The sequence below is a fragment of the Procambarus clarkii genome, chromosome 9 (genome assembly GCF_040958095.1).
Source record: "Procambarus clarkii isolate CNS0578487 chromosome 9, FALCON_Pclarkii_2.0, whole genome shotgun sequence".
Taxonomy (NCBI): domain Eukaryota; kingdom Metazoa; phylum Arthropoda; class Malacostraca; order Decapoda; family Cambaridae; genus Procambarus; species Procambarus clarkii.
Genome location: NC_091158.1, coordinates 20,130,184 through 20,149,510, shown reverse-complemented (window position 1 = coordinate 20,149,510; position 19,327 = coordinate 20,130,184). Strand labels below are relative to the sequence as shown.

Below are 19,327 nucleotides of genomic sequence, written 5' to 3'. Positions count from 1 at the left end.
CGAACAAGCCTGAATGGTCCCCAGGACAATATGCAACTGAAAACTCACAACTCATATATATAACAGAGTTTTCAGTTATATATATATATATATATATATATATATATATATATATATATATATATATACATATATATATATATATATATATATTATTAAATATGACCGAAAAAGTAAGATTAATAATTCTAACACGAATTTTCTCAATCTTTCGTACATTACGCTTCACTGTTGGAGGTAAATCAAAAATCACTTCTCCAAAATTCATTTTTATTTCTAGTCTGACGCGACACGGGCGCGTTTCGTAAAACTTATTACATTTTCAAAGACTTCACAAATACACAACTGATTAGAACGTATCTCTGATTTTATATCTACATTTGAGTGAGGTGGGAAGGGTGATGTGGCATTAACACAAGACAGAACAGGAGGGGATATTAATAGGGTATTAAAAGTATCAACACAAGACAGAACAGAAACAATGGGTATTGAATAGAAGTGTTTGTAGAAAGCCTATTGGTCCATATTTCTTGATGCTTCTATATTGGAGCGGAGTCTTGAGGTGGGTAGAATATAGTTGTGCACAACTATATTCTACCCACCTCAAGACTCCGCTCCAATATAGAAGCATCAAGAAATATGGACCAATAGGCTTTCTACAAACACTTCTATTCAATACCCATTGTTTCTGTTCTGTCTTGTGTTGATACTTTTAATACCCTATTAATATCCCCTCCTGTTCTGTCTTGTGTTAATGCCACATCACCCTTCCCACCTCACTCAAATGTAGATATAAAATCAGAGATACGTTCTAATCAGTTGTGTATTTGTGAAGTCTTTGAAAATGTAATAAGTTTTACGAAACGCGCCCGTGTCGCGTCAGACTAGAAATAAAAATGAATTTTGGAGAAGTGATTTTTGATTTACCTCCAACAGTGAAGCGTAATGTACGAAAGATTGAGAAAATTCGTGTTAGAATTATTAATCTTACTTTTTCGGTCATATTTAATAATATATGTCTACAGGAAAGACTGCTACCAAAATATACTAATATATATATATATATATATATATATATATATATATATATATATATATATATATATATATATATATATATATATATATATATATATATATATATGAAACGGGAAACCTCTGGCTGGAAGAAGGGGACCGGGGACCCATAGAACAGGAGAAAAAAATACAGCATTACAGAGGATTTTTAGGTCTGCCAATGCAGTCTGTTATTTTGTCTTACCACCCCTTCTCTTTGTGTTTTGTTTTGCTTTATTTGATATTTTGAAGGTTACAAGTTGGTGAATATAATGAAAAGTTAAAGGGTGTGGATCTCTGGAAGCTCCTCTGCTTCTGGATATGAACCGAGGACACAGAGTTTTCCCACTCTGAATCACCACGCCAAGGCGTTGATATATATATATATATATATATATATATATATATATATATATATATATATATATATATATATATATATATATATATATTTAATAATAATAATATACCGGATGCAGCATTAAAATACGTTAACAGCTGCTCCCCTTCGAGTCAATGGGGTACTAATAGAATTCAAACAAGTTACCTTGAATGCATGAAGTCACCTCTGTGAAGGACATCGATTCCTTTTTCTGTATAGCTGCAAGAGACCACGTGTAGACTGACCAACGAAATTAATTCAGGTTGTATGATGATGGGGCTGGCAGGTTAGGAGTGTGAAGGAGGAGAATATAGAGGCCATGTTTAGCCTCTATATTCCTGTGGTTGCCAGCGGTCTCCCAGCTGCTGCCGTTACAAGCACACATTCAGGAACTCTTGAGGTTATCTTCAGGTTATCTTGAGATGATTTCGGGGTTTTAGCGTCCCCGCGGCCCGGTCCTCGACCAGGCCTCCTTTTTGTTACACACCCTCCGGGAAGCAGCCCGTAGCAGCTGTCAGCTCCCAGGTACCTCTTTACTGCTAGGTAACAGGGGCATCAGGGTGAAAGAAATATTTTGCCCATTTGTCTCCGCCTCCACCGGGGGCGGAGGACAAATTCATTCAAACTCGACCTCAAACTTTTCTAAATATGGGATCATTTCATCTGGTCAAGTATAGATGCTGTGATATCAATTCTACCCCAAAGTGTCAACATATAGTCTTCTGACGTCATTACTGGGAGCACCTATTGATTTACACTAACTGCAGCAGTCGAAGGAAGACTAAATAGGCCAAAGAGGAAGGATGGAACATACTATAAATCACTTGTTTACTGACAATACTTTACCTTACTCAGACTTAACTATTTCCTGTGATGCATACTTTTCCTCGAAAGCCCGAAACTCAAGTGAACATGACAAGCTTCAAGTTGATATTCATGAAACACACTCAACCTTTCGTTAGAGGAGTGCTGATGTGACCGCGCAACGCTTCCAGTTTGACTAAGGGGATAGTTATCCATAACGCAACACAGAAATTTCCTGAGCGCACCGGTATGGTCAGTCGAACATCCGGATGCGAAGCTTTTTAACTCCCCACAAGTTAAAAAGTACAAGTTACAAGGCGTACAAGTTACCCCCTTGTACAAGTTAAGGCGAGCGCCTAGGCTACTAGGGGACACGCAGGTCTCTGTTAGGGTGTCACCAGACAATTGAATGTCACCGGACAAAGAAGAAGGTCTCAACCTTTTACACCAACACTGGTGTAAAGACACCTGGACGTGGACCTTCAGTGTGACTGGCAATGAACCCGAAGCACAAAGTATTTCACAACACAAAGTTACCCGACATGGGTCGTTGAGAGAACAATTCGGTTGTTTGAACACATGTTCTTTGATGACGTTGATATACACATTTTTATGCGCGCGATATATTATGTTTGACTGATATAACTATGGTAGATTTTGATCTACCATAGATCACTTTTGATCACTTTTGTAGTAATTTAGCAATTTATATAAATGCATACCTCTGTCAAGTGCGAAGTTGACAGATATATGCATTTTTTCTACCTTAACTATTCTTATAGACGAAATATGAGACATGGTACGTGATGAAAAATGATGTTGACCGTTACTCACAATACAAGAGACGTTCCTTGTGAATACCTTATCTCTACAAGGCCCGGACGATAAGTAATAATCCTTTAAGCTCTTGAAATAGAACATTTTCTGTAACTGACTGACTATAATTATAAGGTGTGAAGGATAGATGAAATTGTTAATGTAATAATCTCCGTTGAGGTGCACTCCTGTAATCCTTTTTGCGCTACTGCTCACAGGATGAGTATGGGGTGCACAATATACTAAACAATAAAAACAAATCAATCCCTTACTGATTGCACAAGCAGAGATGGGAGGGAGAACAAGACTGTGTGTCCTGGACAATACAGACGGGGTCTTGGGTCTTTAAGACTACAGTCCTCGTCATCACCAATGGATACTACTTATACAAAATATTAATAATATTATTGAGAAAATCCGTGGAGCCGTGATAAGGGTTCGAACCTATGTGGTGGGTGTTCCTAGACACACGTTCTAGTCAACTAGGCCACGACATGGTCAAAAGGATTGCAACCTGGATGTTTCTTTTTTTTTTTTAGATATATACAAGAGTTGTTACATTCTTGTAGAGCCACTAGTACGCGTAGCGTTTCGGCCAAGTCCTTAATCCTATGGTCCCTGGAATACGACCCCTACGAAGACTCGTTTTTACATGTCTACATGTTTTTGGATGTTATTTACTGAACAATCAGTAATCCTTTTGCAAAAAGTTGCAAACCTTGCAAGGTAATGTGACCATACTCTGCTTTACAGAAGGACATGTCAAAATATACCGGTGAGCCAGTATGAGAATATGGCAGGTGTGACCAACTGAAGGTGGAGCCCAGTATGAGCCAGGGGTGCGGCCAGTGTGGGTCACACTGGGCCATGTTGAGTCTCTATATCCCTGTGGGCGTCAAAAACCTCCACGGGCAAGATTCATCAAGCGCCTGTGTTCACTTACGAAACCTGTACATCTTTCCTCGATCATGGTAACTTAGTTTGCATATATTAAATAGTTGGCGAGCTTTTTTATTATTATTATTATTATTATTTTCCACCACAGACGTGGCCACACATTTACAATGCTAACCAGAATATATACATTTTCTTCTTTGAAACTTCGCCACCCCAAGGTTATTAATGCTATAGACAATCTCCTAGCACGTCCCAGCTCATGAACGTCATGAATGCAAACTAAGCCGCCATCATTAAGGAAAGATGTACAGGTATCGTAAGTGGACACAAGTGCTTGGTGAATGCTTGTCCTGGAGACGGTAATGGACGCACTCATATGGCAACCTGTCCTCAGGCCAGGCTCGTCCAACCTGCGGCAGACCCTAAAGACGCAATCATCAATATTTGCATTATCTCAGACATAAGTTAATATTATTGCGTACTAGAATGTGTTGAATAGTTAGGTCTAACTTGGGTGGTTAAGTTCTGTTAAAAATGATTGGTATATGCGTTTAGAAAAGTGCGATTCTAGCAAAAAACGTGAACGAAGCACTGCTTTGTTCCCGTTATCTGTTGTGAATCGTGTGTAAAGTGTTTTCCATTCATAAACAGGGGGTTTGGCGGGTGGAGTAAAGAGCATTCCGACTGTGTTCATGAGGATGTACTCATGGGGACGAAGCCACCCTCTCCATTTAATTATTTTTTATTTAACAATCGACTTGAGAATGGTCCAAGACGGACCGAAACGTCGTCGTCCCTTCACTTTCTAGTGTGTGGTTTGGTTAACAAACCAAATCCTGAATAGAATACCTCGGTGAAGATCAACTGATGAAGGACTATAATAATAATAATAATAATAATAATAATAATAATAATAATAATAATAATAATATTTTATTCAGGAAAAGTACATACATAGATGCAGTTACAAACATAATGTTGGATTTATAGATAGAGGTAGTAAATGCAATACCTAAAGCCACTAGTACGCATAGTTTCGGGCAAATTCGGGCACCAGGGACTAGCGTGTTCCTGGTGGTTATTATTATTATTATTATTATTATTATTATTATTATTATTATTGTCTAGTAGAGACGTGGCAGCATGGCTACCAAGCCTGGCGTACGGAAGGGGGGCTCGACATAGCCCCCTGTCGTGACATGTCATGACAACACACTTCTGTGTTGTCATGACATAATTAAACGGCCCTAGTACGTGATTGGATGTTATCTTGAATTCATACCACACTAAATGTTTGGCCTTGAAACCTGCAGATAAGAATATACTGTACGCGTGTCCTGGAAAACTGAGTGAATTACAAAGGGATAATTACTCTCCTAAACATTGTGCCACAAATTTTCAACAGTAAAACAAGTTTATATCAACATTTGAATCAACTTTTAATTATATATATTCATATATATATATAATTTTATCTTCTAACATACATTTTATGTTCTAAGAATTAGTATTTGCTAAGAAGCCTCTGCATTATACTATAGGCTTTGTCCCCGGGCCTCACACAAGACCAGCTCAGCTTCCTGAAGTGATAGTACTTATAGTAACTATTTGTAAAAATGTAAAAATTTACAAATGCGTCAGTGGGGTCGACCGCTGGATGTAATGGACTTGAGTCGAGGACGGGTTGTACCACAAATACAAATAATCGCCAACAGAACCCAAACACCTAACCTAACCAATGCCTAAGTATGCATAGTATGCTAATATATAACAATATTAATTTATATTTGAAAATATTCCTATTTCGAATGAACAGCATGTTAAATTGATAAATGTGTCCTTAGGGTCGACCGCTGGCTGGAATGGAACACGTCCTCAGTGTAGTATGCACCCTATACTCACCCTGTGAGCGGTAGCGCAAAAAAAATTACGAAGGGCACAAAAGGTCTTAATCAGACCTCTGAACCTTCCGGGAGTAATATGGCCACATTGTCTATCCTTGACCTCGACTAAGAGGCAAAGGTTACAAGTTTCCAAACTGGTCACTTGGCTAACATTATTTTCTCTCGTTTAAATGAGGACAGATTGTGAGCCACGTCAAGACAGCCTAGCATTAGTCGAGTTCTGTTCGATGATGACTAATGGTCAGTTATTGACTTGCGGACTTGCCATTATACTTCCCCATGACAAGCGGTACGAGGAAGTGCCTGGCAATTTGGCCACAATGATAACAATATGCCTTTTTTATCATTAATGAAATATAAAGTAACTTCCTCTTCCTAGTTTTTTTTAACTTGGGGATTTTGCCATTACCATTCCTTGGCATGTGTTACTGCTATCTTGGCATGTCTTACTGCTGTGTTCTGTCGTTATCAAGCGCTGCTACTTTGATATTTTAGTAAAATATAAAATAAAAAAAGAATGTTAGCTCTTGATGTGTTGAATACTATGAACTCCTGCGGAAGTTCATTAAGGTCAAAATAGGCTAAAAGCACTTGGTGGATATGATCAACATACCGAGCTAATATTATTAAACACCATATTTGTTCTTCCACTAGTATCCGGGGGATATATTATTGTCATATGTTAAGAATAAAGCCTGGGGCTAGGCAGGCCTATCGGAATTGGTTAAGTCATTGAATTGGTCAGCACATTGTGTGTGTGTGTGTGTGTGTGGTATCTCTAAAGGAGGAGGAGTACGGCTTTCACATTTTGAGGCTCCGCGGAAACAGACAAGTTTACAGTCATTGATGTTATCATCCAAACAGTAAGTGTTCAGTCCTTATCACTAGTCGAGTGATTATTAAAGATATCACTAAATTCGCCACACCAGGTTACCTTGATAACCCTTCGCATTAGGAGACACCAGTTTCGGTAGACCTCTAACTCTAAATAGTGAGCCACATCTCATATGGTTTCATATTTAAAACCTAGTTGTTTTGTTATCAGTAATGGAGAACGTCTTGTTCTGAATATTATACTCACAGTGCTATCTTTAATAAAACTTTGCATCAGATGTAATTAAATGCGATTACTGCTACTGAGAATTGACATAAAGATAATAAGTAATCTTTTCGTCTATTCTATTTCTTAGATAATTACTAATATTACAATAAAGGTTGTTTTGATAGCTTAACGTGTGTGTCTTAAACTTAATTAAGAACAAGGATAGATCGGGGCATGAGCTGCCTTCCGGATGTGGAGACCTTGGCCTATATGACCACGCAGGCTAGAGGCAGGCAGCCCGGCGCTCCCCCTCCACGTGCGAGGCTTTACTAATCTACAACACCAAGTCAACACGCCAGCGGATCTTCTCATTAGAATATAGTTTGATTAGGCTGGGTTAGGCTACGACATTTTGGGTAAAGACCTTTACAGTAATATATTAAACACAGTAATATTCAACCTCAAGTTAGGCTAAGTAAGGTCAGAATAGAGGTTGGACTAATTAGGTTTGCTAAGTCTGTTTCCAGTAAGAGAAGTAATCATGAGAGGAAGATACTAAGCCAGTATGGCTTTATAACATCTCTAGTAAAGGAAAATTGTGTACATCTGGCATTGCTGCAAGTGACGTCTTAACTTCGGTCAGTGATTTAATTAACTGTACTTGTCTGGTCGAATCTTAAGTATTTTTGTCCAGTCTTCGGCCAGAATGCAAATTAAGATGTTAGGTCACCCTGTATAGCGCAGCGTCTCAGAGCGAGTACAGAGGGCGCCTAGTGACAGAAACATTACCTATTATAACAAAGATATATTCAAGCAAGCTGAGTACTCTTTGATATACTGAAATTATTACTATTTTGTTCTTTCAGTAACTAAAAAAAAATAAACATATGCATACGTGTTTTTGGCCTTGCCGGGTTCACTAAAGCAGACATCCTACGATTCATATCTCTCTCTATCTTGCTGGAAATCCTTTCAAACGTTGTTGCACCCTAAGGCTGCCTTGTCGCGGGGCAGAATGCCTGCCAGGCTTCTTAACCTTTTACACAAAGCTACACAAGATACGACCAAGAACTACTTGTATTGTGCTCAACTGTACAAAATACTAATGAAATGGGTCGTTTATTTCATAATCGCTATTCCCGAAAAGAAAAAACCAGTTCTTAATGTCGGGGTCACCTCCGCCGGTGAAAGTTTTTTTTTCGTCCGCTGTAACGGGAATTGTGGTTGCCACATTTGCCTCCAGTTTTATTAAGTTCTAACTGATACTTATGAAAGTTCTATCGCAAGTTGTTATAGAAAACATTAAATTGCTCTAATAAGAAATCTGACAGACTCAAATAGGCCTTACACACACACGGTAATGTCAGGGGTTTAGCTAATTATCGATCTTTTTTTTCATATTGAAATTTGTATTATTTTTTCGTCACTTTTTTGGGCTATAATATCAATAAATATGTTCGGAAATAAATGTTTCATTAATATGACACGAGACTTAGACCGCCTGGCAGCGCCGTTTCCTGCCTAACCAGTCGCTGGCCGCTCACCGGGGCGGCAAGATGGCGGCCAGCTCACAGTCCTTGGTTGCTGCTGCTTCAAGGACTTATTTGTCCTGTTTTTGGTGTTTACCACTACGGTACGTTTCTTTAAGCACACGAGTCTTTTGAAATTTATAATTATTTATCCTTGTTGCCATTAAGAACGTACGGAAGGAACATTCACAAGCTTTTTATCTAGAACAAGCTTTCTGTCTATCTAGAACAGCTGCTCACCGAATAATTCAGACGTGGTTCACAAAACTGTCGGAAGGGATTGTGAAAGACCCGGGGACGACCACCAAGCAAGAAATGCCAAGTTAAAGTAATACTTTAGGCTATGTGGAAAGTTAGATGATATCCTTAGAGAAGGTGTCAGTCCAGGCCGTGTGTGGGCGTCCTCGCCGGTGAGAATAATAATAATTCGTTGTGTCGGGGGACAGGCAGCCAGTTTATATATATATACCACTTGTTAGGCTTATGCCAAGGTCCCCCCCTCCCCCGCCCCAGGGTCGATTTTTTTGTTTCACTTTATTAAATAATTTACAATATAAATATCATATATACATCAATTTATAAGGGTAAATACTACAACTCTCAGTAAACCAATTTTTCATGTTTCTGTAAACCCCAAAATGTTATACTTGATCCTGCCTCGCAAAAACTACAATATGTTGTCTCCTGCAGACTGCCTATCCACACTAGAAATGTAATCAGAAAGTAGCATAATTATTGTATTCTTAATTTTCTTGCATTTTATGTCAATATGAAACATTAGAAACCTCATTAAATCAACTCTAATGCTTAGTCCACATAAAGCTTTAAGTTTCTGTTATCCAGTTTACAAGAACAACTTTTTGCTTACAGAAATAAAATATATGCATATTATTATCCCCAGGATGCAACTCCACGACAAGCTGGCTAACTCCTAGATTACTGACTGCTAGGTGAAAAGGAGCATTAGGTGATAGGGAACGCACCCAACCATTTCTATTCCCCACCCTCACCCCGAGATTCGAACCCGGAATTATCGATTGAGTCGAGAACTAACCCGACTGTACTACGACTCATGCAACAATGTTCGGCCAAGTCACCATTGTTAAGGATGCGCGCAACACAGCGAAGTGAAGGATTTGTGTACCTGGGGTCGAACCTGGAGTTGGGATGGACGACCAAGCATCCAGCTTGTGGATGTAAAACTATTGGGAGATCGTGTTCTCGATAATGATTGGCGGGCCAGCCACAAGCTAAAGGCCTGCTCTGATTACAACGCTGTAAATAAGAACAAAATACTAGACAAATAGTATTTGCCTAGTATTTTGTTCAGCCGGATTTATCCGGAAAGAAATACATCCGGCCAAATTTTCCTACATATTTTCTTGGAACAATTTGTGTCAACAGAAGGAAATTTTTTGAGCAGGAAGAAACACGTAGCAATTGATATGCATCGTTAAAAGTGACACGTCTTGAGCCACATAACGAAGGTGCCACAGGTTTAGATGAAGTAGGAGAAATATGTGTTCCGCCTGTGTATGATCAATGTTAATTAGGTTTTTATTTGACTTTTGTTTATATATACTTTCCACCGTCCATAGGATGGGTATGGGGTGCATAATAAAGAAAGAAATGCAGACGAGGAGTCACAATAACGTGGCTGAAATATGTTGACCAAACCACACACTAGAAGGTGAAGGGACGACGACGTTTCGGTCCATCCTGGACCATTCTCAAGTCGATTGTGATTGGTCCATTCACAATCACATTCATAGTCAGGTATAATACAATGGCAACCACTGTCTATTCCGTATTTTTATGCTTCATGTTTATGTTGTATTATGCTATGGATTTGCTTCTTAATCTGGTGTTTCACCCGTAAAGATACAATACATGATTATTTATGGTCTATTTCCTGTTAAGGATTATGACCTGTTTTGTGAATTTAAAATCTCAAACCATATCCTTGTGTCCATCTTGAGGCTCTGTTAATAGTTTCTTATTTTCTTATAGGTGCTGCACTTCCATTGTTATTTCTATAATGTAACTTACGAAATAAATATTTACATATAGAGAGCTGTGACTTCCTGTTGGCAGTGTGCTTGCTGCTATGTTTAGCTAGTATGAAACATGTGCTCGAAACGTCTCCTTGAAGAACTTCTTCGTGCTGAGTATAGGCATCTGTGTAGCTTGTATCCATTACTTGGAGAGTTGTCTTAAAGTAAATATTCTAAATATTTTGGCAACTTATAAATATATAAGTTGCCTATCAAGCCTATGGTGTGTATTTTCTTCAATGGTAGACTTCCAGGTCATTCGTTGCAAAGATTTTTTTATATGTGAATTTTTTTATATATATTTCCAGGTAACTGAAAGTATTTGTTTTTTCTGTTTCATATAGCTATACTGCGAGGCACACAGTAGACTGAAAGCGACTATAACAATTGGTTAATACAATATGTTTATAGTCAATTGTTTTATATCATACTTTGTATGGTTTCTTTATTTATATTATTATTTCAGCTTACCATTTCTTATTATATGTATGTAGAAGAATGCACAGTACGTGGAATGTTGAGGCGGCTGTGTTAACATTTAATTATGTAGGGTATCTCCTGAGTTTTATGACGACTATTTAATGTGGAGGTCATATTAGCCAAACGTTCCTGGGTCACGTGTTGACTGTTTAATATGAAGGTCACATTACCCAAGAGTTCCTGGGTCACATATTGACTAATGTGGTCGCATTAAGCTAGAGTTGTCATGTTTCCTTCCTGATTATTTTGGCTTACACTTGTGTTCTATTAATAGTTTATTGTTTATCATTCTTTGGTATACATAAGAATCTTCTGTACACCAAAGAAAGGTAAACAAACTTTTGTAATTTTACAATTATTTGCTAAACAGATTGTGTCAGTGGTATCCGTATGTTCAGCGTTCTATAGTTGATGTAAATTTTGCCTCTATTACTACCTTTCCATGTCGTCACTCTCTGACAAGTGCTTGAAGGTCTGCGGGGTTGTCCTGGGGTTTAACATGGGTTAGTTATCAATCATCCTGGATTCCGATATGGGGTCGTTATCTATCATCGTGGATCTCTGCATGTGGTCCTCACATACAGTGGTGAGATGCCGACTGTTGCATCAACTCTGCCTGTTGCATCACATTGTTGAGATCCCCAAGCCTGGCTACTACACTTCACGTCTTCTACCATACCCATGATTACGGTTGGGCACACACAGGCTTGCTCCTGTCCTTTTATTAGAACAGGAGCTTCATCTTGCCAGATTCGCTGGCCCTCTAGTGCAGCAGAACACATCCTGCCTCTCCCCCCGAGCCGCGGGGGAGAGACAGGGTATTGGGGTGAGATGTTCAATGAAGTTCATGCGAGGTGTGGGTGAGAGTGGAGGCAGGTGGGAAACCTTCCCCAGTGTCTTCCCCAATGTCCATGGGGCTGGGGGGAGGGGGGAGGGATTGTTTGCAGCATGGAGCCTAAGTTACTCTCCTTGCCCCACCAAGTGACTAGCAAGGTTGTCCTCAGCTGACCAGATGCAATCCGAGAACGCTATTTATTTTCTTGCTCATGAAAATTCAGTTGAGCAAAAATAAAGGCCAATGCGGAAACTAGAGCGTCTATATTTGAGCAATGAGGCGGATGTTTGTCAGACCTGGACGATGTGACCATTCTGGACGAGCAGGTTAGAGTCGATGTGAATGACTCCCATCACTCTTAATTGCAGATGGGATAGGTAGTGTTGCACATGGACCGTATGATGATGCTGTGCCAGATTTCTCTTACGTGAGGAGTGTTGTAGGTTAATTATACCGCTGTAATCCTTCTGTAGTCGAGATCATGCAGGTTTAATGTCAGAATATAAAGGAGTCTGACGGGGAACTACATTTTCTTCATCGCACTCACACTACCTGCAAACATTGGCCCTCATACTAGCGATGAGTGCAGGTTTTCCCTACAATAAGGAGGAGTTTGGCAAGTGTATGAATTGCAGAGAAACAGAAGAGAATAACCACACTGCGCTTGTGCAGCATGGCACTAGTCAATGGCTTGGGTGTTGGGCTTAAGGCCTACCAACCTTTGGAGGCCCCACCACACTGGCTTACTAACGAACCAACTAGGCTACTTTAGTCCTAAACGCAGTCCAGGATTAAAGTAAATGTGTGTAAATCACGAAAAATAAACACGTGATTAAAAATGTGACAGTGTCAGACCACGGAGGAAAATTGAAACAGGAATTTCCTTAAATACTTCCGTATATTAATACATCTTCAGAAGGAGTGATTAAAGTAAATGTTCAGTGTATATACACAGAGAAGTGAGGTACACCCTCTGTATATGTGTCTCGTCACTAAACAACTAGTTATTATATACATGTGATACTGATGCCCTAAATTTTGACCAGTTTGTGTTTGTCGTACAAAATAACCTTCGCCTAATCCAGTTTTATTGGGCGTTAACTCCGCGATGGTTGTGACATACACGATGTCACAACCATCTCTCTCTCTCTCTCTGTTCATCTTTTGTGAATTTGAGATAATTGTATACCATGATGTAGCTCAACTCTAATGATTGTTGAACAATAATCAATTCCAATCTTAACATACACTAAGATTTCAGATTTATATTTTAGTGTAACTAAGGTGTGCGTGGGTGGCTAGTGTTTAGGGTGAGGTGTGCTTAAGGTGCACGAGTAGGGTGCGTGGTTGGGGGTGAGGTGTTCAATGAAGTTCATGCGAGGTGTGGGTGAGAGTGGAGTCAGGTGGGAGACCTTGCTCCACACCATCACTCGTGACACCCCCCCCCCCTCCCTCTCCACCCCGGAGGTCACACACAAGACCAACTGCTCTTGCTTCATTAGTGAAAACCTCAGTGAAAACAGCTGAGTGACAGCGCTCCACCATGACAGAAGCCGAAGTCTAGAGGAGATATAAACTCTGATTCATAACCCACCAAATTTTACACTTGCGTACTTAAATACATCCATAACTCTATCTAAATAACAGAATCGTCATAAAGTTGCCTCTTTATACATATATATTAATATATAAATGTCTACATCATTTTTTTAATTGTACCTGTTTCAAATGCGGTCTGACACGAGTGGTTATATTAATATAATTTTAGTCATAAAATGTATGACTATATATGTCATATGTAATTTATGACATATATATAGTCATAAAATATATTAATTAACAAGCATCACATAATTAATTATTTTAATAACTATTATTTAAGTAAAAATGAGAATATTGTAGAGGCAATATTTGAAGCATTTATGTCTGGTTTTTCTGTCTAGGAGTGAAAAGTCTGTTGATATATTGTACATTTGAAGGCTTAGTTGCTGAGATAAACATAATTGACATGTTGGTAAAGTTCTGTCCGGTCTGGTCTTTCATATTTTTGTAAATCGAAAGAAAAATATTGGTGATAAATTTTCGTAATTTTAAATATTTCTCGAAGAAATTCTAAGTTACTGCCATGACGAGTGCCGACTCATTTATACCTAAGAAATGTTCTCGATCTCATTGTTTATCTTATCTTCAACAAAATTACATCTGGCATTTAGTTTTTTATTATAACTTTCCAAAGAGCTTCCGAGCAGATAGCGAGGGTATGGTTGGGGGGTTCCCGAGCCCCAGGCCAGGCTTGGAGTGGGGTGAGGCTGTTGACATTCTGGGAGGCTGGCCGGGAGGTGGTGCTGGACTATCGCTACTTCACCCAGCATTAAAATCTCCATTTACAAATCATATAAACTATAAACCACAGTGGTTTGCAATTTATGACGTGTCATAGAGAAGTGATGGTGCCCGAAGAGGATTACAATTATTCGTGGTGCCCGGAGAAGTTACAAGAGAGACATGGCAACACATATTCGCCGACCTTCTTTCAGAGGGCACTGGTGTAATGGTTAGGGCGCTTGCTTGGTACTTCCTGTACAAAAGTGCGTCACCCTGATACACCAAATGGATGAAATATATACAAATATATGTATGTATATATTTTGTAATCCATCTTTCTTGTAGACATATTATTCAATATGACTGAAATGGCTAGATTCAATATTCTAGCAAGAATCTTCTCTGTATTTATGTTCTTCGCTTAGAACTTATTTTTTATTAACACATTTAGGAACAGTTGCATTTGTGCTGCTGTCCTAGACTATATGAAGGGGAGTACAGTGTATCAAGAACTAGCTACGTGATGCTAACAAATCCCCATCACACAAGAAGGTTAGTCATAAAGGGCCATGTGATCTAGCAAACATTGAGTGCATTATGAGGATATCCTCTAGAACACGAGTGAATAAGGTAGCAGTAATACTAAAATGTCCCCATCTCGGAAGATGTTAGTCATACAGGGCCATATGGTCAGTAGCCTGCACTGGCAAATTTTGCGTGCATTATGAGGATATTCTAAAGAACCTGAGAATTAATATTAGTGATTGCAACGCTCCAGGTACTTCATGCCGGTAGATGTGAAGGGTCTAATGACTGGGCATTCAATAATGTTGTGTGTGAGAGATCACGATCCAGTTCTTGCACAGAGTTTGCACCTGGAGTGCTCTGGATTGGGAGGTTCGTCACCTGTAGTTACCTACCACAAGTAACGGTAACCCAACCTGATACTAGTAACTACTATGACGCATATGCCGCACTGTCTGGTACACATTTTGTGCTTCCCATATACTTAGATTTACTTGAAAAGGAAGTTGAAAAATTAACTCTTCAAAGATTATTTAAAGTAATTACTGGGTCTAACGTATATACAGACTGAGAGAACTGGGCCTTACCACACCCGAGGAAAGAATATATAGGGGAAGCGGGGGTGGGGGAATAACATATGCTTCTAGGGAAAACTAACAAAATAGACAAAGAAGCGTTGTTCAAGCTAGAAACAGCAGGACGATGAGTCATAAATGGAAATTCGAGACGCAAATGAATCTGAGACGTCAGAAAGAACGCTTTTCAGTGTTAGAGCTGTTAATACATGGAATAAGTTAAACGTAGAAGTCGTTGAAGCTAATATGATTCAAATTTTAAAATGAACAAGATGATAAAAGCGTGAGAAATATGTCACTGCATTAATCTAAGAACATTTGGAAGGTGTTCCAAATTTATTTCACAATAAATGTGGAGAGTGAGGTTAGGGCGGTGAATGAGTCAGCAAAGAGAAGGTTGGCACTACTGGCTCCATCCAACTCACATGATCTAGCGTCAGCCACGGTGCTCACATGATGTAGCCGCCACCACGGTACTCACATGATGTAGCCGCCACCACGGTACTCACATGATGTAGCCGCCACCACGGTACTCACATGATGTAGCCGCCACCACGGTACTCACATGATGTAGCCGCCACCACGGTACTCACATGATGTAGCCGCCACCACGGTACTCACATGATGTAGCCGCCACCACGGTACTCACATGATGTAGCCGCCACCACGGTACTCACATGATGTAGCCGCCACCACGGTACTCACATGATGTAGCCGCCACCACGGTACTCACATGATGTAGCCGCCACCACGGTACTCACATGATGTAGCCGCCACCACGGTACTCACATGATGTAGCCTCCACCATGATATTCCTGTACTTATTATTTGGCCGTCGTACGTGATAAAAAAAATTAACATTTGCAAAACATATTTTTACAATGAGCAGTATAAAAAATTAATTATTTTCTCAAATTTTTATATATCATTGATGTGCACGGGAAGAATTGGCCAACTTCGATCATCTGGGTTCTCCCATTTTATTTGATCTTCTTAGTAATACATTTTGTAATGTAAATATCAGCAAATCCTTGAACTATTGGTATGAACAACAACAAAAACTGAACAGGACACACGAGAGCGGTTATCACGTGATCATGTAACAATATTGCTCCAAGGCGGTTATCATGTGATCATATAACAATATTCCTCCAGGGCGGTTATCATGTGATCATATAACAATATTCTTCCAAGGCGGTTATCATGTGATCATGTAACAATATTTTTCCAGGGCGGTTATCATGTGATCATGTAACAATATTCCTCCAGGGCGGTTATCATGTGATCATGTAACAATATTCTTCCAAGGCGGTTATCATGTGATCATATAACAATATTCCTCCAGGGCGGTTATCATGTGATCATGTAACAATATTCTTCCAAGGCGGTTATCATGTGATCATATAACAATATTCTTCCAGGGCGGTTATCACGTGATCATATAAAAATATTCCTAGCCTCCCACTCCTCTCAAGAACAGAACGCACACACAACCTTCCATTCCGCAGTTGTAACTAAGCCAGGTGTTATCTCACCTGAGCGTTATCGTCTAAGATTACAGATAAGACTGATTTCCAGGTACACAGTGAGCGACTCAAGACTCAGCCTCATGGCTTTCTCACTGTTTTTTTTTTATCATCATATGTTTTAGTACACAATTTTCTGTCCGTTTTGGTAATTGGAGAGGACGGGTTGAATAATGACAGGCGGGCCTCGCACACCCATTCATAGAGAAATCAAAAGACGGTCATACTGAAAGTGAACTTTCAAACTAGTTTCTCTTGTAACCGTAGAGGCTATACTTGAGAAAACTTTCAAATTAGGCTAAAACTTATTCTTTTTAAATTGCGCCATTGTTCTTGGGTGAAATTTTGTTCAATTAGTAACAAAACAATACTCACTTCCTTTAATTCTTACTAGAGAAAATGAGCAAAGAGCTGCATCTTACCTATAGAGAAGGCGGAGAGAGCGAGGAGCGTCACTACACACGCAAACATGCCTCCAGAAACACTGACCCGGGTGGCCGCTCTCACCTGCCACAGTGCGGGACGCTCTGGGTGCCAGGTACCATTATACTCCCTCCCTCACTTCCTACACACCCTCATACCACACTTCCCTACCTTGTCCTCACACCTCACGGCCACACTTTGGGCCCGACTACTTGGTCATTCAGGCAGTACTGGTTATGGATTATTTTAGCGTTTGACTAATGTTCGTGTGTGTGTGTGTGTGTGTGTGTGGAAGTGGACCTCATACCCATCCTGTGAGTGGTAGTAAACCCCATACCCATATGGTAAGTGGTAGTAGATCCTATACTCATGCTGTGAGTGGATGTGGACCCCATACCCACCCTGTGAATGGTAGTGGAACTAATACTCATCCAGTGGGTGGTAATGGACCCTATAACCATCTCCTATGTAGTAGTGGACCCCATACTCACCCTGTGAGTGGAAGTAGACCCCATACTCACCCCTGTGAGTGATAGTGGACCCCTTTCATATATATATATATATATATATATATATATATATATATATATATATATATATATATATATATATATAATATGGGGAATGCCCGTTGTATCCTTGGTTCCTGCCCGGCGTCGGAGGAGTTCGAAGAAACCTTCAGCATCTACGAAACAAACTTCTCCTTATTTCCTCTTAATGTTCTCATTTTGTAGACAATCAGATATGTAACTGTATAACCTTGTATACTAAAGTGTACAAAATATATAAATAGGAGGTGGTAGAAGTGAACACTCATACGTATTCAGAGTTATATGGCGCTTTTTTCTCTGAATGCTCAGTGTTCCCTTCTTTGAGGCTGTGGGTCCCTACAACTGCACCAGAGGTGGTACCCCCTATATATATATAATATATATATATATATATATATATATATATATATATATATCTATATATCTATATATATATATATATATATATATATATATATATATATATATATTCTTTTCACTGTTGGTGGTAATTCAAAAATCAATTCTCCAAAATTCATTTTTATTTCTAGACTAGAAATAAAAATGAATTTTGGAGAATTGATTTTTGAATTACCACCAACAGTGAAAAGAAATGTACGAAAGATTGAGAGAATTCGTGTTAGAATTATTAATCTTACTTTTTCGGTCATATTTAATAATATATATATATATATATATATATATATATATATATATATATATATATATATATATATATATAGTGAGATACAGACTTTTGGAAAATAACAGGCAGAAACTCGTGAGTCCGTTGGTCAAAGATTTCCTCGTTTCGTCATAAAACCTTTTCAATCTCGATTTTCTTTATAACATTGTAAAGAGTAAATAGATTTTATTCAATTTCCTATAGTCTATTAAAATATTTGATAACATTTCTCTGTAAAATGTTATATACGAAATTGGCATGAAACTTATTTTTTTTATTTTTTGAAGCAAAAGTTATCTCCATCCCAACGACTGGTTTTTGTCCAGTCATTGTATCTGGTGTTACTCTATGGCCTTTGATTAAGCTGACCATGTAGATATGCTACCAGATGGTGTGGTTCTTTGACGCTGCGTCCTAACATGGTGTTGTGGTGCAGGACATAGGTCACCTACCCAGGCTAACCATGACTGTCAGGGACAGAGACCTTTTGTGCAGGGCGCACACACGACTGTGAAGCGAAAGGCAGACCACTTGAGAAGGTCAGAGACTCAACACTTGTTAAAATAAATAGACCACTCGAGAAGACCAGACTAATTACGAAGACTAAACAAACAGACCCCATGCGAAGAACAAATATAGATCACCTTTTAAATTACACTCAAGAAATGACTTAGTGACTGCCAGGTAGAGGGCCCGACGGGAAGGATAAGCTTATAAATCCAGGAACAAACCGTTTACAGAAACCACGACGTTTGGCTAATTTGAAGTAACGTAGATGGCTAGGTTATTATTAAGTTCATGATAATATCCCGTTTGTCTCAAGCACGTAAGTCTTACCTAAGGATTTCTAGGCTGATCAGTTGTGCTCACAAGTCTAAAGTAATACAAAAGTTAGTCACTGTATTTAAGTGAAATGGTTTATTGTTGAGTGGGGTTAGT

The 19,327-nt window shown here is 39.1% G+C and overlaps 1 protein-coding gene across 1 annotated transcript in view; it reads right to left on the bottom strand.

Annotated features, from left to right (window-relative positions):
* LOC123766145 (chitinase-3-like protein 1) overlaps window positions 1–17,308 on the bottom strand; it is a 39,839-nt gene extending 22,531 nt beyond the window's left edge. The window contains exon 1 of the mRNA XM_045755039.2: window positions 17,173–17,308. Coding sequence (XP_045610995.1) covers window positions 17,173–17,221 — 49 coding nt within the window. The 5' untranslated portion in view covers window positions 17,222–17,308. The remainder of the gene's footprint in view (window positions 1–17,172) is intronic.
* Window positions 17,309–19,327: the final 2,019 nt, after the last annotated feature.